Source organism: Hemitrygon akajei, chromosome 5, assembly GCF_048418815.1.
Source record: "Hemitrygon akajei chromosome 5, sHemAka1.3, whole genome shotgun sequence".
Lineage (NCBI taxonomy): Eukaryota > Metazoa > Chordata > Chondrichthyes > Myliobatiformes > Dasyatidae > Hemitrygon > Hemitrygon akajei.
In genome coordinates, this window is record NC_133128.1 from 34,370,382 (window position 1) to 34,394,957 (window position 24,576).

General features: G+C 42.3%; 1 protein-coding gene across 2 annotated transcripts; it reads left to right on the plus strand.

Annotated features, from left to right (window-relative positions):
• Positions 1–4,417: 4,417 nt before the first annotated feature.
• LOC140727628 (NXPE family member 3-like) lies at positions 4,418–21,090 on the plus strand. Of its 2 annotated transcripts, XM_073045234.1 has the most exons (6): positions 4,418–5,149; positions 8,237–9,015; positions 11,057–11,130; positions 12,850–13,059; positions 15,933–16,277; positions 20,605–21,090. In XM_073045234.1, the coding sequence occupies exons 1-6, from the start codon at positions 5,015–5,017 to the stop codon at positions 20,778–20,780; spliced, it is 1,719 nt and encodes a 572-aa protein (XP_072901335.1). In that variant the 5' UTR covers positions 4,418–5,014; the 3' UTR covers positions 20,781–21,090. The 2 variants fall into 2 exon arrangements, with proteins under 2 accessions (XP_072901335.1, XP_072901334.1); XM_073045233.1 differs by lacking the exon at positions 20,605–21,090 and having other exon boundaries at positions 15,933–18,008.
• Positions 21,091–24,576: the final 3,486 nt, after the last annotated feature.

The following is a 24,576-nucleotide window of genomic DNA, read 5'->3' on the forward strand; positions in this document are numbered from 1 at the left end:
CCCACCACTACATTATTTGCCTCAGTCACTGGACATACAATTAATTGATGTATATAAGCGATCATATGTATTTATATTTATGGTGAGGTTTTAAGTTATTACTATTATGTTCTTTATGTTTTGTGTGGTTTTTTTGTGCTGCATTAGATCTGGAGTAACAATTATTTTGTTCTCTTTATGCTTGTTTAAGGGAAATGACGTTAAACAATCCTCAATCTTGAATCTAATGGTGGTTGAAATAATAGACCACTGTTACGCTTATGAAGCAGCTTTAGATCAGAGGGCTTATGCAGTCCATTGTAGGAAGGTTAATACTATCCTTTAACACAGTTGTATTGGTAAGAGTAACTTCCATGGACAGTGCAGTCATGTGCTCCCTTCACAGCTCCTGTAATTCACTGTGATTCAAGGGTGTAGTCTGCATTGCTAAACCACTTTCTGAATATATGGACCCTTTAGAACACACCCAATAACATGACCGGTTAGTACACGACACATATTTATAACTAAGATGAAGTGTTAGGACAGTTAGTGACAGGAGGTAGTTTTGTACTTGGGCAGTAAACAGATGCTCAGACTATCCGAAGCTTATTGTCATGGTCTGGATCGGTTCCCCTTTAAATTTAGTTAAATTTTAAAAGCATCCTATCCAGATGCATTGAGGCCTGGTACAACAACTGCTGTGACTGACACTGTAAGAAACTGCATGCAGAGAGTTGTGGATCAGCTGAACATATCAGGAAAACCATTCTCCCCTCCATGGGCTTCTTTACAATCCTTGCTGCATTATAATCAACAAGCACCCGACATGATCAAAGGCCCCATCCACCCAGACATTCTCTCTCCTCTGACATAGATACAATAGTCTGAAAGCATGTACAACCAGGCTGAAGGACAACTTTCATCCTGCTGTTATAAACTAATTGAATGTCTCACTAGTACAATAAGATGGATTCTTGAACTCATAACTAAAGACTTTCACCTTATCGTCTGTTTGCACAGCACTTCATCTGTAACTGTAACACTTCACTCCACATTCTGTTATTGTGTTCCAAACATTGGACTAGACAAGTGCAGAATGTTAAACATAAAGAAAGGTGCAATAGATCTAGTAGAATATAAAACAGAGCAGCAGGATACAGTATAACCGATGGATGAATATGAAACATACAAGTATCTGGGATATCAACAAGCAAAGTAAATGGATCATAGTGCGATAAGGGGAAAACTTCTGACAGAATTTACTTCAAGGCTTAAGAAAATCTTTCAAACAAAGCTTAAGAGTAAAAATATCACACAGACAATAAACACTTCCACTTTTCCCATATTAATGTATTCTTTTGGCATAATATCTTGGCCCAAAACTGATCTGGAAAACTTTACAGAGAATAATAAGAAGGGAAATGACTACATTTAGAAAACACTATGTAGACTCAAACACACTTAGATTAATGCCAAGAGGAAGCTGAAACAATCCAGCACATCACAGGATCCTGCAGCAGTTTAACTCAATCTGATTACTTACACAGGCACAAACAAGTTGCACACATCATTCACCAAAACCTTGCTCTAAAATACAAACTCATAAAAGACACCATACCTTACCATAAATACAAGCCTGATCCAGTTTTAAACAGTCCTACAAATTATATTACAACTGATCCGTTATTACAGATAGGACAATCCATAATAACCATCCCGAAGAACAAGCAAGAAAAACTTAATTAATATAGCCACTCCAAACACATCGAAATCAATAAGTAAAAACACCAAAAATATGATGAATTAAAAAAACTGAAACTGGAAGACAATGGAACATGAACAGGGTATACATTGTCCCAATAGTAATATCTACAACTGGAATCATCACAGAGTCACTGCACAATATCATTAAACAACTAGACGGACACAACAATATTTATGTAAATCTGCAACAATACCAAACACATTAAAATAGTCCAAACGTGCTTAGCAATTGAGAAATGAGCATATACAAAAGAAAATCTGCAGATGCTGGGAATCCAAGCAACAAACACAAATGCTGGAGGAACTCAGCAGGCCAGGCAGCATCTGTGGAAAAAAGTACAGTCGACATTTCGGGTGGAAACCCTTTTGGCAGGACTGGAGAAAAAAAAGCTGAGGAGTAGATTTTAAAGATGGGGAGGGGAGAGAGAAACGCCAGGTGGTAGGTGAAACCTGGAGGGAGAGGGATAAAGTAAAGAGTTGGGGTTGATTGGTGAAGGAGACAGAAGGCCATGGAAGAAAGAGAAAGGGTGAAGGTCCCAGGGGAGACGATGAGTGGGCATGGAGACAAGGTGAGAGAGGGAAAAGGGGGTGGGAAATGGAGAAGGGAGTGGGGAGGCATTATCAGAAGTTTGAGAAATCGATGTTCATGCCATCAAGTTGGAGGCTACCCAAACGGAATACAGGGTGTCGTTCCTCCAACCTAAGTGTGGCCTCATCCCGACAGTGGAGGAGGCCATAGATGGACATATCGGAATGGGAATGGGAAGTGGAATTAAAATGAGTGGCAACTGGGAGATTCCGCTTGTTCAGGTGGACGGAGCATGGATGCTCGGCGAAACGGTCTCTCAGTCTACGTCGGGTCTCACCGATGTACAGGAGGCGGCACCGGGAGCACCAAACACAGTAAATGACCCCAGCAGACTCACAGGTGAAGTGCCGCCTCACCCAGAATGACTGTTCAGGGCCCTGGATGGTAGTAAAGGAGGAGCTGTAGAGGCAAGTGTAGCACTTGTTCTGCTTGCAAGGGTAACTGCCAGGAGGGAAAGGAGTGTGCTTGGCTTTGGCCATGCTCATACCTCATGCCCCTACAACAATGATAATAATAATAATAACAACATGGAACTTAACCAATTTACATCCCAGAAGTCTACAATACTTTGGGTTATTGAACTTCCTAGCAACTAGTCACAATGCAAACTTTGCAAATCAAATGACTATAACTATGGAGATGCTGACTAATACATCTGTAACACACACAAAATACTGGTGGAACGCAGCAGGCCAGGCAGCATCTATAGGAAGAAGCACAGTCAATGTTTTGGGTCGAGACCCTTCGTCAGGACTAACTGAAAGAAAATATAGTAAAAGATTTGAAAGTGGGTGGGAGAGGGGGAAATCCAAAATGATAGGAGAAGACCGGAGGGGGAGAGGTGAAGCTAAGAGCTGGAAAGGTGATTGGCAAAAGGGATATAGAGATGGAGAAGGGAAAGGATCATGGGATGGAGGCCGAGGGTGAAAGAAAGGGGGAGGTGAGCACCAGAGGGAGTTGGGGAACTGGCAAAGAGTGATTGTGAGAGGGGCAGAGAGAAAAAAAAGAAGGGGGAATAAATAAATAAGGGATGGGGTAAGAAGGGGACGAGGGGCATTAACGGAAGTTAGAGAAATCAATGTTCATGCCATCAGGTTGGAGGCTAGCTGGATGGAATATAAGGTGTTGTTCCTCCAACCTGAGTGTGGTTTCATCTTGACAGTGGAGGAGGCCGTGGATAGACATATTGGAACGGGAATGGGAAGTGGAATTAAAATGTGTGGCCACTGGGAGATCCTGCTTTTTCCGGCAGACAGAGCGTAGGTGCATCTGGAACATGGTTTCAATGATGTTGGTTGTGGGTTACTATGCAACATTGTGTATGAAGTTATGAAGGGCAGAGGTGGGGTGAATGTGCAGAGTGTATTTCCCTGGGCTGCAGAACCAAGAGCTAGAGGGCGGACGTTTAGGGTTCTGTAGAAAGAGGAACGGTTAAAGCGTGAATACGTTTAAAGCAAGAAGGATGGGATTTAATGTGAACCTGTGGGGGGGGGGGGGGGGGCTCATTTTTCAGCCAGTGAGTGATGAGTGTTTGAAATGAGCTGTCAAACTCAAGGCCCGCGGTGGAATTATCTTTGGCCCGCGAGATAATATCTAATTACTATTAAAGCTGGCCCCAGTAATCGAAGCGCCTATGGTGTATGTTATGGCTAATGCTGAGTTTATTCAGGTACCAGGTTTTCAGGGTTTTTAGTGTTTCTTCGGCAGTCTTCTTCATAAGAAACGGAATTTGTAAAGTGAAACACTTTGTAGTTATAGCAGAGACTGAGACACATGAGAGCAGGCTGAAAAAACGGAGGCAACGAAAGCTGCGTTCGCACGCGTCCGACTGATCCGGCCCGCATGAAGCTGCATTTTGCTCAATCCGGCCCGTGACATAAAATGAGTTTGACACCCCTGTCTAGAGGATGTGGTTGTGGCACATTACAACATTTAGAGTACGTAGTCGGAAACATGTTTTTTAACAGGCCAATCGGGAGCAAGTGTGACCAGCGTAGATGAGAATCTTGCTCCGCATTAACCAGTTGAACCGAAGGATATCTTTATACCATGACTCAAAGTAACAATGGTGTCGCTCCCCACTGATGCAATGTGACGCTCGTATCTCACAGTGCTGGCGGCTGCACAGTCGCGCCCATTGATTCTGACATTCAGGCAAAACAAAACTTCGAAGGACTATTGTTTGAAATATTTATGCGTTGCCTGTCTTGGGCAAGGAGGTTCACTCGGCGAGTTTTACAATTATTAATAGGTAGATTCATAAAGAATAATACAAAATAAGTTTTGTTGGCAAAAACGACGTTTTCGGGGAACCATGGTCCAACAAAAAGGTGAATATTTTTAACCGTTCCCCCTTCTACAGATGCCTCGATGAGAATTTCAAACAGGATCACAAACACCCAGATTTAGATCGCCCATCCGGATGAAAATAAAGTGAGAAAACCAGGAAACAGCGCGTTCCCTCACCTTTCGATGCAGCCAGGAAACCATCAGAGTATCTTTCTCTTAGACAAAAGCAGCGAACTATAAACACGATAAACTCTAGAGATGCTGGAATCTAAAGCAACACGCAAAATAACCGAGAAACTCTGCAGGTTAGCAACATCAATGGAAATAAACGGACAGTCGACCTCTCGGACCGAGGAAACGGGCATGCGCGTTAAAACCGAAAGTCCGTAAATGCACGGGAGTTCTAGACTTGCCGATATGGAAGAACAACCTAAAATTAAAAACGGTTATATCCAGCGTTCGCTGTTCGTGTTTTTGATGCTGTTAACTCTGACACTGGTCTTTCTAACCCTGCAGAATACAAAGGTGTGTATAATGGTGAAAGTAAAATGCTCAGTGAAAAGCAGTTCCTGACCATCGTTTGAAGTGATTGTGTTTAAACGAGTGCGCGTCTCTTGTTGAGCACCCGTTTTACAGGGAAATGATTTAAATGATCACAATCTGTTGCTCATCGCTCCGCTTCTCGTTCTACTGGCAACTCAAGACTTTAACCCATGCTGTCTTTCATTTTCTTCCCTTCAACTGTATGTATGTAGGCCTTCGTTAGTCTTGATAGACCATGGATTTGCGCCTTGGAAAGTTTCCAGGACGCAATCCTGGGTAAGGTTTTGTTTATGCAGTTGCCCAAGCTGCAAGTCTCCCCTCTCCACGCCACCGATGTTGTCCAAGGGAAGGGCATTAGTCCCTTCAACTGTGGATCTACACACAGAACAACGGAGAAATGATTAAGCTGCGCCTTCATAGCGTTGAAACGGCTATTTTAATTCGTTTTTTTAACTAAACTATAAAAGTTTATTTACATCAGGTACAGACATTCAGTATTTACAAGACAGTAAGTATACTCAGATCAAAATATGGTTACTACTGTCTATAAAACTGTCAATACCCCGTGCCGTGGGGGCACCGTTCCCGGAAGTTTCTCATTGTACCGCGTGCTCCCTCTCCAAGAACAGCCGGGAGCGAACAAATCCTCAGAAGAGGGGCACGGGGCGGGCAATCTGCCTGGGTAGCGTCTTCCATTTTCAGCCGCTTCGACACATAAATGGCCAACTTGGCAAGGCCCATTAGCATTCCCACCCCCTTCCGAACTGGGTGCCAGTAGATGAGGAACGCGGAACTAAAGTGCAGCGAGAACCTCAGCAGCAGCCCCTTGAGAAACAAACAGAGAGGCTGCAACCTCCCCCGTTCCGTGTACGCGTGGTTCACTGACTGTTCCCGTCTACAGAGTGGACAGGTGAACCTGCTCAGAAACCTGTTGTGCGGTACTGCCCGATACTCCTTCCACCCCAGCTCCCCAATGTACAGTCCTTGTGACTGGTGTCCTCGGGTGTATTTAAATAGCAAACGACCAGAATTTGAAATATAATCTGTTCCTTCTGATTTTTTATTGTTAAGTTCAGCCAGTAATGGAATTGGGAACAATGGTGAAGTATAGTTGACCCAACGAATCGATGTCCACAGATCTCCCGCTGCCCAGTTTAGCAATCTCTACGGTTGGAACTTGTTACTTTAATTAGAGCCATTATGGATACAAATCGTTCTGCTGTCCACGGGTGCTCTGCATGCCCTGACAAAGTGTTCTGTTCAGCACTGACAGTGAGCATTAACAGTTCACCTGGCCTGTAGTGGGGCACAGTGGACAATCCCACTTTGCTGCATAGGCTGATCTAACAGAATCTTTGAACAATGTTCAGCAGTGAGAATGACTCTGTTTTCACTTCATTAGTCAGGGGAACAGACAGGAGATTCTGTGAGCCTGATAGAGATACTTGCCTGGCGTGTTGCCTCCCAGGTGCCAGGGTATGGGATGTCTTGGATCGGGTCCAGAATATTCTGAAGAGAGATGGTGAGCAGTCAGCTGTCTTGGTACATGTTGGTACCAATGACATAGATAGGAAAAGGGAGGAGGTCCTGAAGAGAGATTTCCAGGAGTTAGGAAGGAAGCTGAGGAGCAGGACCATCAGGGTAGTAATCGTAGGATTGCTACCTGTGCCACGTGCTTGTGAAGGCAAGAATAGAAGTATCAGGCAGATGAATCATTGGATCATTGGGATCTCTTCCGGGGGAAGTATGACCTGTTCAAAAAGGGCAGGTTACACCTGAACCCGAGGGGGACCAATATCCTGGTGGGAAGGTTTAATAGAGCTGTTAGGGAGGGTTTAAACTAATTTGGCAGGGGGATGGGAACCAGAATGATAGAGCGGAGGAGAGGGAAAACAGAAATAAATCTAAGATAGTGAGCAGTAAAGATGTCAGGAAGGACAGGCAGGTGATGGGGCAAATTTGCAGCCATGGGGATGAGTTGCAGGGCAATAAAGTTGCAGTGCAATCAAAGCAAAAAGTACCAAATACTGGACTTAAGGTGTTATGCTTAAATGCATGCAACATAAGGAATAAGGTGGATGATCTTGTCATAGAGCTACAGATTGGCAGGTATGATATTGTGGCCATCACTGAGATGTGGCTAAAGGATGCATGTCTTTGGGAGCTGAACGTCCAAGGATACACGGTGCATCAGAAGGGTAGGCAGAGGGGGTGGCATAGCTTTATTGGTAAGAAATGATATTAAATCATTAGAAAAAGGTGACATAGGATCAGAAGGTGCAGAATCTTTATGGGTTGGATAAACTCATTGTATAGGAGTTAATTGTAAGCATTTTTATCAATTTAGTTTATCTCTTGGTTTTAGATATCATGCTAGAAAGTGTCACTGAAGTATACACTCAGTGGCCATTTTATTAGGTATGAGAAGTGTGAGTGTATTTTTATAATCTGCTGCTGCTGCAGCCCATACACTTCAAGGCTTGATGTGTTTTCCACATAGAGATGCTCTTTTGTACACCACTGTTGTAATGCACGGGTATTGTCACCTTCCTGTCAGCTTGAACCAATCTGGCCATTCTCCTCTGACCTCTCTAATTAACAAGGTGTGTTTGCCCACAGAATTGCCACTCACTGGATTTGTTTGGTTGCCTTTTACACCATTCTCTGTAAACTCTAGAGAGCGTTCTGTATGAAAATCCAAGGAGATTAGCAGTTTCGGAGATACTCAAGCAATCCTGTCTCACACCAACTGTCAAAGTCACTTAGATCGTATTTCTTCTCCATTCCAATGTTTGGTCTGAACCCTGAATCTCTGAACTCTGTTAAGATGCTTTTATGTATTGAACTGCTGCCACAGGCTTGGCTGATTCGATATCTGCATTAACAAGGTGTACATGTGTACCTAATGAGGTGGCCTCTGAGGGCATGTATAATGCTGTGAACGCTAGATGATAATTCTGTGATTAGAACTATGTTTTCTAATGATTTTCGACTTGATAATGAACATGAAAAAAATGTGGGTGTGATGATGTTAAAATGTATATTCATTAATGTTGTTGCTTTCCGTAGTTCGAGCAATTTTCAACTTCCAGAGGAAAGCCCAAAAATCCAGCTCCGAAAAGTAATTCCACAACACAGCAGGAAGGGAAAACGGAGGAGATCGATTGGGTACACAGGCTGGTGAAGATTGGCTATCAGTATCACAGCTTCACTCCTGAAGAAAGATTGGAGGGTTCAGCCTTGATGAAACTGATTGAATGGCCAAAGCCTCCCAATGCTGAAGTTCCCTTTCAGAAAAGCAGTGACCCATCACATACTTGCTTTGTTATTTTAAATTCTGAAAAGACTTTCTATGTGGGAGATCAGTTACAGGTGATGGTGCGTATGTACGATTTTGAAGGCAAACCAAAGCAATACGGGGGTGACTATCTCCAAGCCCGGATCCACACTCCAGAGTTGAAAGCCGGTTCAGCAGGAACGGTTATAGATCTCCAAAATGGAACTTATCACATCAATTTTACCTTATTCTGGCCAGGAGAAGTCCACGTGTCTGTTTCTTTGGTTCATCCCAGTGAAGGGATCCAAGTACTTTGGAGACTTCGTGAAGAACAGCCATTTAGAATATATTTGACAAGCACCTTCAAATATGGGGCTTCTTCAGAGGCTACGATATGCAATGTATTTTTACCTCAAACTAAACCACTTTGTAACTTTACTTATCATAACACTGGGGAGCCGTGGGTCTGCTACAAACCAAAGAATCTTCCCTGCTCTTCTGATGTCAGCTATGGAAAAGCAGGATATGTGAAGCTGCTTTTGGCGGGGGAAGACCTCAGATATTTCCAAATGTACGTTATTGACATTATTTCTATTATATTAAACTTTGTTTCTTGATTTAGCAAGACTGCAGCAAGATTGTTGTATGTTTGTGAGGTATGAAGCAGTATGGACTTGCAGCTATTTCATGTTGTAGTTTCCAGCTGATATTCCAATGCTGAAATGTCAGCTGTAAACAACACCATGACATGCCTGCAAACCGTTTTGGCACAGTGACTTGCTTTAGAGTTCAAATGCTTCAAAATGCCAGGTAGTGCATTATTGATGTTCCCTAAAGACATTCAATTACATATACCAGAGTGGTTTATGCTAGAACCAACATATATCTGTTGAATAGAAGGTATATCTGTGTAGTTTTCTTATTCTGTTGATAACTTTGTAATTGAATGTCTACAAATTGGATTGTGCTGGAGCGACATTTTGCACTAATGTCAAATCAAATAAACACCAAAAAATCATAAATTTGGTAAAAGACCATTTGAAGGAGTGTTATGTTGGTTCATCCGAGAGAAGAGATCCAAATACTGAAACATAGCCAGATAGAGTGTATTTGAAAAGCATTTTCAAAGCTGGGGATGTTTCTGAGACTACAGTATGCAGTCTGTTTTTGCTGCCCTGTTCTTCTCGTATCAATCATGTTATAGGAGGATATGTAAAGGATGTTTTAATTGGAGAAGAGAGGCAGTGTGTTTCGTACATTTTCATTTATACATTATGTTATTGGTATTCACAGTATTTTCTGGTTTTACGTCCAACATTGGCCATGATCTCAAAATGGCCGTGCAGGCTCGAAGGGCCGAATGGTCTACTTCTGCACCTATTGTCTATTGTCTATTTGCAGCTTGTTGCTTCTCAATTTCAATTTATTTTGTTTCTTTATTTTGGAGTTGTAATTAATTTAAGATGTTTCAAGAGTTTCATCGAAGTTTCCTCCTACATTCCAAAAAGGTGCTGGTCAGTAGGTTTAATTACATACTATAAGTTATCCCTATGTTGGTAGGAAAATTGGGGGAGAGTTGATAAATATCTGAAAAAGAACAGGTGAAAGGACAATAAGAGAGGAAGTGGGATTTCTCCAAGCACACCCAGTCCTAGAAGAGGAAATAATGTTGGAACACAGAACATAGAACAATACACCATAGTACAGGCCCTTCGACCTATGATGTTGTGCCGATCTTTTAACCTTTTAACCTACCCCAAGATCAACCTAACCCTACCCTCATACCTCATATATAAGCCCTCCATACACTTACTACTCTCTGCGTATAAAAACTACCTTTCACAATGTTTCAGATCGAAAGCCTGCATTAGGACTGAGGTGGGAGAGGAAAGATGGCCAGCGTAAAGTTAAAGGGAGTGGTGAGAAAGGATTCTGAGGCGATTGGTTGAATGGAAGGTGATAAGCATCTATCAGTCCTCCATCCCGTTCATCTCCACTACTTGACCCTAGCTGCCCTTCATTTTTCACCCATCCTCAGTCCACCAATTTCCAATGGGGTCATCTACAAAGCGTAGATCACTTTGGAGCTGTGCTCAGGTATAGAGAGAAGAAAAGGGGCTAAGCGTGAAGCAGTTGAGGAGAGCCTGTGTTGATTGTCAGTGAGGGGGAGATGAGATTCCTCTAATAATAGTGGTCTCTCAAGTAAAGAACTGAAGAGTCCAGTTGCAGAGGGAGTTTATAAATTTCACAACATGCTGGTGATGTTAGGGAGTTCCTTTGATTGTTATCAACCAAATGGATGTGAATAATCTGCTTGGAACAATGCCACTGCACTGACCATCCTCAAGCCTAATGTATTGGTTGTTAGTTACAGAGTTTGATACTGTGAAAAGCTTCATTAGAAATATCGTTCAATGTTGGGGAAGCTGGGTTTGTTGAGTTCTATCAATCATACTATTAAAAAGATTATATTCAATGCCAAAGTTCTGGAAGCTATATTATTTGTATTGGGCTAGGTTGGAGAAATGGAATAGTTAAGGACCTTCTTTGAACTGTCTCCTGAATGTTTTAAGTTGAGCATGTGACTTAATCTATGGTATTGTCGTTTGCAGTGGAGTCAATATCAAGAGACCCATATTACCCTGTGGCATTGGTCATGTAATCGTGAAGCCGTCCCCACGACAAAGTAAGATCATTTATAATCAAAACTAATAAACTGTATTTAGAGGAAATATAAATAGAATAGTGGAGCAGTTGTTGACATAAATATTGCAGATTTTTCAAATAAAATATAATTTAATGCACATAGTTCTTTCTTGAATTAGATGAACATCAACTATGCATTCTTTTAAAATTAGAATTTATTCAGCAAAATGTACAGTTTTGTTGGGTTAATATTGATCCAGAATTTTACACTGAATGTATTTGTTAATTTCCACCCAATTAGTGATTGTTTGTTATACAGGAGATATCATGACCAAGGTGTATTTTTGTTATTTTAATAGATTTTTAAAAATATAATTTAAAGTCAAATTGCCTCTCTGGGATTAACCCCTCACTCCTAGACTAGTGCATCAATTGGTGGCGTTGGACCATCATCAAACATTAGCCTAGCCTGAGCATCTCTGCCAGATTCCTCAGAGACAGCAGCAATAAATAAAATTGGTGACTTTTTTAGTGGAAAAGCTGTGAGTTAAAAACAATGGTCAACTAGCTACTAATCACTGTTACGATGTGGAAATTATAGGTGAGATAATTACTAACAATCTTAAGCATCTTCATATTCTCATTATTCAGAAAGCAAAATTTCATAAATAAATGCTGGTGTTGGTCTGTGAAGTGGTATACAATCTCCTTTAATGCAGATATTGTATTGCAGTTAATAGAGAATTAGTGTTATTGATTGAGACATCTAGGGACAGTTTTTGAATAAACAACTCTTCAAGTTTCTATTCGATTCCTTAAAAACAGTCAGAAATTCTACTATGAAACTATGGGCAGCATCTCTGTAGGCAAAAGAGATTTGGATTGAGGCTCTACAGGGCTAAAAGTAGAGGGTAGATAGCCAGTATAAAAAGGAAAGAGGGAGTGGTGAGATAGAGGTTAACAGGCATTTGATAGGGCTAGATGATGAGTGGCTGAGGTAATCATTAGCAATCTTAAACATCTGGGCAAACAGAATCAAGTAGGGGTTAGAAATGTTGAGACCGGTGCTGATTGGAGATAGGTGGAAAAATAAGAAAAAGGAAAATATAGCAGGTGGGGCCAGGTGGGAGAGGGGAGGGTAGAGACCGAGGCTGGTAGGTCGTAGATGGAACCAGATAAGGGATGGGTAATGAGCAGATGGAACCATTTGGGGGAAGGGATATGAAAGGTGAAAAAGGGAGGAAGGAATCCAGGTGGATAGGTATGCGCAGAATGGGCAGATGGAGTGATGGGGCAGGATAATGAGTTTAGGTAACAAAGGCTGTAGGAATGGAAAAGGAGAACAAACCAAGGGAGGGTGTGGATTGGTGGTAGTGCAAAAGGAACACGGGGCAGGGGTTACCTAAAATTGGTAACTTCCTTTCCTTCCACCCTCTCTGAAGAAATGAAATTGACATGGACAAAAAGCTGAACTCATTTGGATATAAAACAATAGATGGATCATAAGCCACAGAGATCTTTCATGCCACCACTCTCCCAGGATACTCCAGCCCTGACAAGAATCTTAAGAGGGTCTTAATTATCCAGATGACCTATTGCTGAATTTATTGACACAATTATTATCTTGCTTGGATTATAATACTCTTTCCCTCAGTGTAACTCCTTTTTTATGGAATTTCCAGCTCGTCACTCAAGAATATACTGATAGCCTAAGATACAGTGTTTCCCGCCGCATGTTTCTTTCTGTCTTTACGTTCAGCTACAGATCTCGGTGAATGTGTTTGGGGGAAGCCAATGGTATCTCCGTCTGGCTTTTATTTTAAGAACCAGTGGACATCAACGACCTGTAATATTCGTCAGTTTGACACTCCTGCAATAATTACAAAGTGCCTTCGTGGGAAAAAAGTGTATCTGCTTGGAGATTCTACAATACGCCAGTGGTTTGAATACCTGACTGCTTTCCTTCCAGGTTAGTATAATTCGTCTGGCTTTTTAATATATAAAACTGAAATAAGCACTACTCTCTTACAGCTTAGAAACAAAAAAGGTGGGTCACTTGAGTGGGGGCATGTTATAGATCTCCCAATAGTCACTGGGCACTTGAGCAGCTGGCTGGAGAAATTGTTAGTAGTTGTAAGAATAAGTGGTTACACTAGTGGGACATCTGAATTTTTCCAATGTTCACTGAACTACCCAAAGTGTTAAAGGCCTGGATGGGGTGGAATTCATGAAAAGAGTCGAAGAAAGATTTCTAAGTCAATATGTAGAGGGCCCTAATTGGGTAGGTGCAGTGCTGGAAATACACTTAAGGAACGAGGCAGAGCAAGTAACTGAAGTGTTAGTCAAGGGGCAGTTTGGCTTTGTTCACCATAATTCCTATTGTCTTCAGATAGTGATGGAAAAGGATAGGACAGGTCCACAGGTTAGGGTCCTAAACTGGAGCAGGGCTAATTTTGGGGGAATCAGTTAAGATCAGAATTATTTGTATTGTTGAGACATCTTGTGAAATTAGTAGTTTTATGCAGCAGCATGTTAGTAGTATCAGTCCTGCTTAATAAAAATTAAGGAGTGCCAAATGGATTTCAATACAAGTAAATGTGAAGTGATGCAGCTTTGAAGGTCAAACAAGCATTGAACTTATACTATGAACGGTGGGGCACTAGGGAGTGTATTGGAATGGAGGAGCCTTAGAGTACGAGTCCTTAGTTGTTTGAAAACAGCAACTCTAATAGGCAGTGTGGTGAAAAGGGCATTGAGCACACTGTCATTCATCAGTCAGGGCACTGAACACAGGAGTTGGGACTCAATGTATAAGTTGTTGGTGAGTCTGCACTTGGAGTTTTGTGTAGAGTATTGGCCACCCTGTATGTAAAATCATGTTGCACTAAATATCGGAATTTACTTCATTGGTAGATAAAAGGGTAAAATAACTGGCTGCTGTGAACTGCCCCTAGTGTGGATGAGCGATGATAGGAAAATGCCAGGTTGGTGTGAAGCAGTGAACAGTCACGAGGGAGAATGTTACCGGAAAATAAGTGGGGGAATGTGATTGACAGGAATGCTGTAAAAGCTGGCAGAGTCAAAAAGCCAAATTCCGTGTCATTAAAGAATATGAAATACGAGGAGTGATTGATAAGTTCATGGCCTAAGATAGAAAGAGTCGATTTTGGAAAACCTAGCACATTTATTTTTCAACATGGTCCCCTCCTACATTTACACACTTCATCCAGTGGTTGTGGAGCATACCTCCAGAAAGTGCCCACAGCAGGGGTGATTGATAAGTTCATGGCCTAAGGTAGAAGGAGATGAGTTATACAGCTCTTGTTACATGCACATGCAGTTCAACTCTTTGAGTGATTATGCAGAAAGTTGGAAGTTAATAACTCATCTGGGTGATTGATAAGTTCTTGGCCTAAGGTAGAAGGAGATGAGTTATTAACAAAATTATTCAATGGATGTTGGATATTCTGATTCTGTACCACTGTAGCCACACAGGGGAAGATTTAAAAAAAAAGTTCATGTTTGAAGTTTACAATAAATTCTTGTGTGATGTGCACTACCAATGTCGGAACCCAAGTGCGGAGGAAAGATAGATTCTGATGTAGGGATGGTGACCAGAGGTTATACATAAGAATTCCAACAGAACACCAGTGGCTCAGCTGAGTGACACTGTGAGATGTAAGATTCTCAAAACTAGGACCCTATGATTAGCACTAATCAGGTGTCCACTTATATAACACAAGTAACACGGAATCCCTGAACCTGTTAAAGTAAACTTAAGAAGATAAGCAGGAGGCACCAGGACACAGCATTCCAAAGAGCAAGACCCTCAAGAAAAAGAACACAAGGAACTCTAAATGATTAATGAGTCTCATTAAACAACAAATAACCAATTCAGTTGCTTTTAAAATCCTTGAAGCCCAATGTTCTCTGGCTCCCAGCACAAGCCCAAAGAGCTCATACAAAGTTATTTATCAAAGAATGTACTGTATATGTCAGGATATACAAAGTGGAGATTAATTTTCTTGTAGGCATTCACAGTAGACACAAAGAAATACAATCGAATCAATGAAAAACTACACCCAAACAAAGATGGAGAACATAGCCATCATGTTTATCAACCCTGAGTGAAATTATTCATTTTTTGACTTAAGGAAAAATTGGCTTATGGACAATTCACAGGAACAGAACCCTAATGTATACTGGGATGGGCCTGTATATGGAAATGAGCCAGAAGCAGAATGAGATAATGTTTGCCATACTTCCTTCTGACCAAGGCCCTGTTTCAAATTATTGGGAAATTGACCACAACACAGGGTAACATATACAGTACATAAAAGTGTGCAACATTTAGTTGTCCAGAAAATAAGCTAATAACACTGAAGTACCAGGTGTGCTGAATTATTGGGGTTTTGCTGCAATGTGAGAATTGTTAGAGCTTGGAATCTTCGGAGCAGCAGCTGACTTATTTACCTCAGCATACCCAACCTCAGTGCTCACGTGACCATAGTAGTTCTGTGGCTGCTCTAGACAAAAGTAATAGGATCCAACAATAGTAATATAACTGAATGTCAAAGGGGAGGTAATTAGATTCTCTCCCCTTGGAAACAGTCATCGGTTGGCACTGTGTAGTTGGAAGGGTGCCAAATTGTTTCCAATTTGCCAGTCTCTATTTGCTCTTTGATTCTGCTATAAGAAATACCTCTCTTCGTTCAGCTCTATCCTTGTGAGGTAGGTAAATCAATGGCTCCCTTTGGTGTTATGTTCTTTGTATTTTCAGTTTCAAAAACATTATCTTCAATATTATAACTTAATGAGTTAAATATAATATTTTCTGTTTAGATCTTAGAAAGTTCAATCTTGGCAATCGTACCAAGGTTGGCCTTTTATGTGCTTTGGACAAAGAAAACAATATCATGCTGGAACATCATGCTCATGGCCCACCAATGCAATTCAGAAGTCTTTCAAGTCATCATCTGTACTATATTTCAAAAACATTGGATGAAATTGAAGAAAGAGAAAATATAGTTATTGCCATCACCTTTTGTGCCCATTTCAACACTTTTCCGGTGGATGTCTACATCAGAAGGCTGCAGTACATCCGGAGATCGATTCTGCAGCTGCTCAGCAGGAATCCAGATACAGTGATTGTTATAAAGACTGGGAACGTACGGGAACCTAAAGCAGGTTATATTCTTAACTACAATGACTGGTTCTCTTATCAACTCGATGTACTGATGAGAAGAATATTTGCACACATGAATGTTGCATTTGTGAATGCATGGGAAATGACCGTAGCCCACTACCTGCCCCACAACATACACCCTCAACGAATTATTATAAAGAATGAAATAGATGTGTTTCTTTCATATGTGTGCCCTTCTGATAAGGAATAAAGATATTTGTTTACCATGCAAAGCAAAATCTACATAATGACACTGGAAACAGACATAGGACATAAACACAGAAATCTACAGCACATTACAGGCCCTTCGGCCCATAATGTTGTACTGACCATGTAACTACACTAGAAACTGTCAAGAATTTCCCTACCGCATAGCCCTCTATTTTTCTAAGCTCCATGTACCTACCTAAGAATCTCTTAAGACCTTATTGTATCCGCATCTGCCACCATTGCTAGCAGTGCATTCCATCAACCCACCACTCTTTGTGTGAAAAGCTTACCTCTGACATCCCGTTCTACTTACTTCCATGCACCTTAACACTATGCCCCCTTGTATTCGCCATTTCAGCCCTGGGAAAAAGTTTCTGGCTATCCACACGATCAATGTCTCTCATCATCTTACACACCTCTATCAGGTCACCTCCGTCACGCTAAGGAGTAAAGGCCAAGTTCACTCAGCCCATTCTCATTAGGCATGCTTCCCAATCCAGGCAACATCTTTGTAAATCTCTTCTGCACTCTCTCTATAGTATCCACATTCTTCTTGTAGTGAGGTGATTGGAACTGAACACAGTACTCTGTGGGGTCTAACTAAGGTCTTATGTAGACATAACATTACCTCACAATCCCATGGGTTTGCCAATGCATCATATGCCTTAACAACACTGTCAATCTGCCCAGACCACAAGACGTCTCTGATCCTCCACACTGCCAAGAGTCTTACCATTAATATTACATTCTGTCTTCAAATTGACCTACCAAAATGAACCACTTTACACTTTTCTGGATTGAACACCATCTGCCACTTCTCAGCCCAGTTCTACATTTTATTGATGTCTCACTATAGCCTCTGACAGCCCTTCAGACGATTCACAACACTCCTAACTTTTGTGTTGTCAGAAAACTTACTAATCCACCCTTCTACTTCCTCATTCAGGTCAATAATAAAAATCACAAAGAGGAGGGGTCCTAGAACAAATCCCTGTGGGACACCACTGGTCACCGTCCTCCATGAAGAATACAAACACTCTTTGCCTTCTGTGGGAAAGATCCACAAACAAGGTCTCCTTGGATCCCATCCCTCCTTACTTTCTGAATGAGCCTTGGATGGGGAACCTTATCAAATGCCTTGTTGAAATCCATATATACTACATCCATTGCTCTGCCTTCATCAATGTGTTTTGTTAGATCCTCAAAAAATTCAATCAGGCTCCAAAGGCACAACCTGCTGACCATCCCTGATCAGATTATGTCTCTCCAAATGCTCATAAATCCTGCCTGTTAGGATCTTCTCCAACAACTTGCCCATCACTTAAGTAAGACTGACTGATCTTTAGTTTCCTGGGTTATCTCTACTCCCCTTCTCAAACAAGGGAACAACATTTGCAACCCTTCAATCCTCTGGTACTTCTCCTGTTCCTCTAGACAGATCATCGCCAGAGGCTTAGCAATCTCCTCCCTCACTTCCCACAGTAGCCTTGGGTATATACAAACAAGCTGGATGAACTCAGCAGGTCGGGCAGCATCTGTTGAAATGAGCAGTCAATGTTTCGGGCCAAGACCCTTCATCAGGATGGATCAGGATGAAGGGTCTCGGCCCGAAACATTGACTGCTCATTTCAACAGATGCTGCCCGACCTGCTGAGTTCATCCAGCTTGTTTGTATGTGTTGATTTGACCACAGCATCTGCAATATACTTTGTGTTAGCCTTGGGTATATCTTGTCCAAACCTGGTAACTTATCTAACTTAATGCTTTTCTAAAGCTCCAGCACATCCTCTTTCTTAATGTCTGTTTGTTCAAGTGTTTCAGTCCACTGCAAGTCAACCCCACAATTGCCAAGGTTCTTTTCCCTACTGAACACTGAAGCAAAGTATTCATTAAGTACCTCCGCTACCTCCATGCACGTTTGGTCCTATTCTCACACAGTTCATCCACTTTTTCTTCACAAAGTTGTATAATGCCTTGGGGTTTTCCTTAATCCTGCTCACCAAGGCCTTCTCGTGACCCCTTCTAGCTCTCCTAATTTTATTCTTAAGTTCCTTCCTGGCAACCTTGTAATTTTCTAGAATTCTAACACTACCTAATTACTTGAACTTTTTGTAAGCTTTTCTTTTCTGCTTAACTGGATTTTCCACATCCTTTGTACAACGTAGTTCTTTTACCCTACCATCCTTTCCCTGCCTCAATGGAACATATCATGCAGAATGCCATGCAAATGTTCCTTGAACATTTGCCATGTTTCTGCCATGCTTTCTGCCCTGAGAACAGCTGCTCCCAAATTTCTGCCTAATTGCACAATATTTCCCCCTACCACAATTAAATGTTTTCCCAAATTGTCTGCTCCTATCCCTCTCCTTCGCCATAGCGCTGGAGATAGAGTTGTGATCACTACCTCCAAAATGTTCTCCCACCCAGAGACCTGACTCCTGACCAGGTTCACTTCCCAATGCCAGATCAAGTACAGCCTCTCCTCCAGTTGGCTTATCTACATGTTGCATCAGGAAACCTTGCTGAATACACCTAACAAACTCCACCCCATCTAAATCCTTGGCTCAAAGGAGATGCCAGTCAATATTAGGAAAGTTAAATCTCCAATCACAACAATCCTATTATTAATGCACCATTCCAGAATCTGCCTCCCTATTGGCTCCCCGATGTCTCTTACTGTTGGGGGGCGGGGTCGATAAAAGACATCCAGTAGAGTTATTGCCCCCTTCCTGTTTCTGACTTCCACCCGCACTGACTCAGTAGACAATCCCTCCATGTATTCCTCTTTTTCCACAGCTGTGATACTATCCCTGATTAGCAATGCATCTTTTGCCTCTGTCCCTGTCCTTTTTGAAACACCAAAAGCTTGGCACACTCAGAAGTCATTCCTGCCCCAGGTGTCCATGTCTCTGTAATGGCCACAATGTCAGAGTTCCACATATTGATCTATGCTCTAAGTTCATCCACCTTATTTATGATGCACTTTGCATTAAAATAGACACATCTCAAACCATCTGGCTTAGTTAAGCTTTACTCTACTTATCCTTTCTCACAAACCCCCACCAGCTGTCTCTACTTAAGCACCAACCACCTCGTCCTCTGCCTCTTCACTTCTGTTCCCAGACCCCTGCAAATCTAGTTTAAACCCTCCCCAATAACATTAGCAAACCTCCCTTCCAGGACATTCGTTCCCCTTCAGTTCAGATGCAATCTGTCCCACTTGAACGGGTCACCCCTTCCCTCCAAAAAGGTTCCAGTGATCCAAGAACTTGAAACCATCTCCTCAGCCCCTCAGTCGTCTGTGCTATCTTCCTGTTCTGACCTTCCCTAGCTCATTACACTGGGAGAAATCCTAAGATTATCACCTTGGAGGTCCTGCTCTTCAGCCTCCTTCCTAACTCCCTAAACTTACTGTGCAGGACCTCTACCCCTCTCCTGCCTATGCCATTGGCAACAACATGTACCATGACCTCTGGCTACTCACTCTCCCCTTCAAGAATATTCTGCAACTACTCAGAGACATCCTGGACCCTTGCACCTGGGAGGCCACGCACTATCCTGCTTTCTCTTTTGCTGCTGCAGAATCTCCGATTTGTCCCTTAACTACTGAGTCTGTTATGACTATTGGTCTGCCTGACTTCACCCTACCCTTCTGAGGCTCGGAACTGGCCACAGTACTGTTGGTCTGGCTGCTACTGCCTTGCCCTGATAGGACAACCCCCTCATCAGTATCCAAAGGGATATACCTGTGGCTGAGGGGAATGGCCACAGGGGGACCCTGCACTGACTTCTTTCTCCCTTTACCTCTCTCGGTGTTCACCCATCTACTCCCTGAATTCTGCACTCTGAGTGTAACCACCTGCTCAAAAGTCTTATCTATCCAAATAAAAACCAATAAAATTGATAGATGTAAAAATGGAGAAGCTTCACTGATTCATATGTTTTGGACATGTCTGAGTCTTGAAAAGTACTGGAAGGAAGTATTCCAAACTTTCTCTGTACTTTTCAAAGTAAATTTTAAGCCTAACCCTTTGACTGCTTTGTTCGGTATTGTTGGAGGAAAAGATATTATTTTGGAGATATCTGATTTTCACATTTTGGCTTTTATTTCTCTTATAGATAGGAGGGCACTCTTGCTTAAATGGAAGGATGTTGTTCCACCTACTCACGCTCAAAGGTTACGTGATGTTATGTCATGCTTAAATTTAGAGAAAATCTGTTGTTCAATTTCTGAATCTAGCCAAGACTTACAAACATTGTGGGGACCATTTTTGAACTTTTTGCAAAACCTTTGATTTGCTCTTAAAGTACAGATGTTGGTTAATAATGTATTTCACTATATGATAAGAATTTTCTTTCCTTTTTTCTTTCTTTACCAAACAGCTTCAGTCTTGGTAGTGGGATTAGATTCTTTTTTTTGTATAATGAAATTATTACATTTCAATATTATGATTTAATTTACATGAATATAGGGCAATGAGATTCCAAGTGTGATTCAAATATAATGTATTTGATAATATTTAATCCTTTTTTTTGACTTATATATCTTACTGTACTCTGTATTCTTCTATGTAGAAAATTAATAAAAATATTGAAAAAGGAAAAGTCTTATCTATCAATTGCTCTGCCTCCTGGATGATCCTTAGTTCATCCAACTCTAGCTCCAGCTCCTTAATGCGGTCTTCCAGGAACTGGAGTTGGCTGCACTTCCCGCAGGTGTAGTCATCGGGGAGATGATCAGGTTCCATGAATTTCCACATCCTACAGGAGGAGCATTCCACTGCCATGTCTGCCATCCTGTTCTGCACTGTACAATGGGCAACCAACCAAATCAACAATAACGAAAGGAAAATCTACTCTTCTTACTGGTTTATTTGGCCTCAGCCTCTTCTTGTCGAAACCTCTAAGTTCAAACTCTGACTCTAGCCCCCATTCCAAAGATGGCCGCTTCACTAGACCCCATTTCTCTTTTATGGTTTAAAAAATAAGAAAAAAAAACAGGCAAAGAGAAAGAACTCGCCATGTTTTGTGGTGCTCTGCCTGCCCTCCACTGCCGCCAATGCCTCTGACGCTTCTCACGCCTGAGCACTGGCCACTGTTTTTAAGAAAAACATCAAGAACTGCATCTTCCAGCTCTCCACCCTGACCTGTGTCTTGTGACAACCATCTTCATTATCCACACCTCCACCAATTTTGTGTCATCCAGAAACTTGCTATCATCTGGCCTATATCAGTCTCCTCAAAAAACTCAGGCAGACCAGATACCCACTGGTCACACTGAGCATCCCTAATCTAGCGTTATCTTTCCAAAGCACAGGAAGTTCCACAGATGCAACACATACAAAATGCAGGAGGAACTCAGCAGATCAGGCAGCATCTTTTGATAGGAATAAACAGTTGATGTTTCATCCAAGACCCTTCAGCTGGTCTGAGAAGGAAGAGGAAAAATGACAGAATAAGAAGGTGCCCGTCTCTTTTCCTTCTTCCTCTCTCATTAGATTCCTACTTCTTCAGCCCTTTAAGGTTTCCCATCACCTGCCTACTTCTTACTTCTTTCCCCCTCCCCTACCCACCAGGCTTCACTAATTACCTTCCAACTTGTCCTCATTCCCTCCTCAACCTTCTTGCTTTATACTTAACTGACTTCAATGGGACACATGGCACATGGTCCATACTGCAATAGTGTATGCAATCTTGCAATCATTCAAGACTGATTGTCTGGAACGAGATACTTTCCACATTGCAACAGATTATATTCAACGCTGATTGTCTGAAACAGGATACATTCTAAACACATCTACACTGCAACAGGTTTTAGATTTGTTTGTCTAAAATTGATGTGCAATTTTAAACATGTCATTTGGGGGAAGGGTGAAGCTAAGAGCTGGAAAGGTGATTGGCAAAAGGGATACACAGCTGGAGAAGGGAAAGGATCATGGGATGGGAGGCCTAGGGAGAAAGAAACGGGGAGGGGGGCACCAGAGGGAGAAGGAGAACAGGTAAAGAGTGATGGACAGAGAGAGAAAAAAAAGGGGAGGGGAAATAAATAAATCAGTGATGGGTAAGAAGGGGAGGAGGGGCATTAACGGAAGTTAGAGAAGTCAATGTTCATACCATCAGGTTGGAGGCTACCCAGCTGGTATATAAGGCATTGTTCCTCCAACCTGAGTGTGGCTTCATCTTGACAGTAGAGGAGGCCATGGATAGACATATCACAATGGGAATGGGATGTGGAATTAAAATGTGCGGCAACTGGGAGATCCTGCTTTCTCTGGCGGACAGAGCATAGGTGTTCAGCGAAACGGTCCCCCAGTCTGCTTTGGGTCTCACCAATATACAAAAGGCCACACCGGGAGCACCGGAAGCAGTATACCACACCAGCCGACTCACAGGTGAAGGGTCGCCTCACCTGGAAGGACTGTCTGGGGCCCTGAATGGTGGTGAGGGAGGAAGTGTAAGGGCAGGTGTAGCACTTGTTCCGCTTACAAGGGTAAGTGCCAGGAGGGAGATCGGTGGGAAGGGATGGGGGGATGAATGGACAAGGGAGTCGCGTGGGGAGCGATCCCTGCAGAAAGCAGAAGGGGGGGGGGGGGAGGGAAAGATGTGCTTGGTAGTGGGATCCCGTTGGAGGTGGTGGAAGTTACGGAGAATTATACGTTGGACCCGGAGGCTGGTGGGGTGGTAGGTGAGGACAAGGGGAACCCTACCCCGAGTGGGGTGGTTTGCAGATGGGGTGAGGGCAGATGTGTGGGAAATGGGAGAGATGCGTTTGAGAGCAGAGTTGATGGTGGAGGAAAGGAAGCACCTTTGTTTAAAAAAGGAAGACATCCCCTTTGTCCTGGAATGAAAAGTCTTATCCTGAGAGCAGATGCGGTGGAGACGGAGGGATTGCGTAAAGGGGATGGCATTTTTGCAAGAGACAGGGTGGGAAGAGGAATAGTCCAGGTAGCTGTGAGAGTCTGCAGGCTTATAGTAGATATCAGTAGATTGGCCGTCTCCAGAGATGGAGACAGAAAGATCAAGAAAGGGGAGGGAGGTGTCAGAAATAGACCAGGTAAATTTGAGGGCAGGGTGAAAGTTGGAGGCAAAGTTAATGAAGTGAATGAGCTCAGCATGCGTGCAGGAGGCAGCGCCAATGCAGTCGTCGATGCATCTGACAGTGCTTCTTCCTATAGATGCTGCCTGGCCTGCTGTGTTCCACCAGCATTTTGTGTGTGTTGCTTGAATTTCCAGCATCTGCAGATTTCCTTGTGTTTGCGATCATAATTTGTTAGCATTCTTTACTGTAAGCTTCAATTAAACTTATAATGTTCGCTTTGATATTAAACTATTATGTTTCAACTTTGACTTATCCAGGTTGTTCCATATGTTTCAACTTATCCTGAACTGCAGGGCACTGCAGAGAGTGGTGTGGACAGCCCAGCACATCTGTGGATGTGAGTTTTCCCCTGTTCAGGATATTTGCAGCAGCACGTGTATAAAATGGGTGTGGAGGATCATCAAGGACTCCAGCCACCCCAACCACAAAGTGTTTCAGCTACTTCTGTCTGGCAAATTATACCACAACATTAAGGTCAGGACCAACAATACACATTGATCTGATTGCATTTATACATAATAATTATGTATACAATCTTAGTATTTGGGCAATATCCTCCCACATTTCCCTTCCTTATTGCTTGGAGATGCAACATAAAGATTTTTACTCCTTCATGTTGTGAGATGAATGAAAGCAATTGAAATTCTAATTCTAATTCTAATTCTGTGGAAGCCAAGTCTTTATATATATCTAAGGCAAAGTCTGATAGATTCTTGAATGGTTCAGGCATGAAGGGATACGTGGAGAAGGCAGGAGATTGGGGCTGAGAAGAAAATTGGATTAGTCATGATGAAATGGTGGAGCAAACTCAATGGTCCAAATGGCCTAATTCTGCTCCTATATCTTGTGGTCTTACGACATTGCCATGTATGATCTCCAACATGCATTGTGTATGTTAGTGGTCCAGTTCTTGTAGCTTCCCACTGGGTGTCCACTTGTCTTCTTGGTAATCACACACTAGGACTTCCTGTCCAGCCTCGAAGCTCCTTGCT

Bases quoted from the DNA above. Each gene is read 5' to 3' on its own strand.
- LOC140727628 (XM_073045233.1), top strand. From the start codon at position 5,015: ATGCACGGGAGTTCTAGACTTGCCGATATGGAAGAACAACCTAAAATT. The intron at 5,150-8,236 runs GTGTGTATAATG...TGCTTTCCGTAG, and splicing joins TAACCCTGCAGAATACAAAG to TTCGAGCAATTTTCAACTTC. The intron at 9,016-11,056 runs GTACGTTATTGA...TGTCGTTTGCAG, and splicing joins GACCTCAGATATTTCCAAAT to TGGAGTCAATATCAAGAGAC.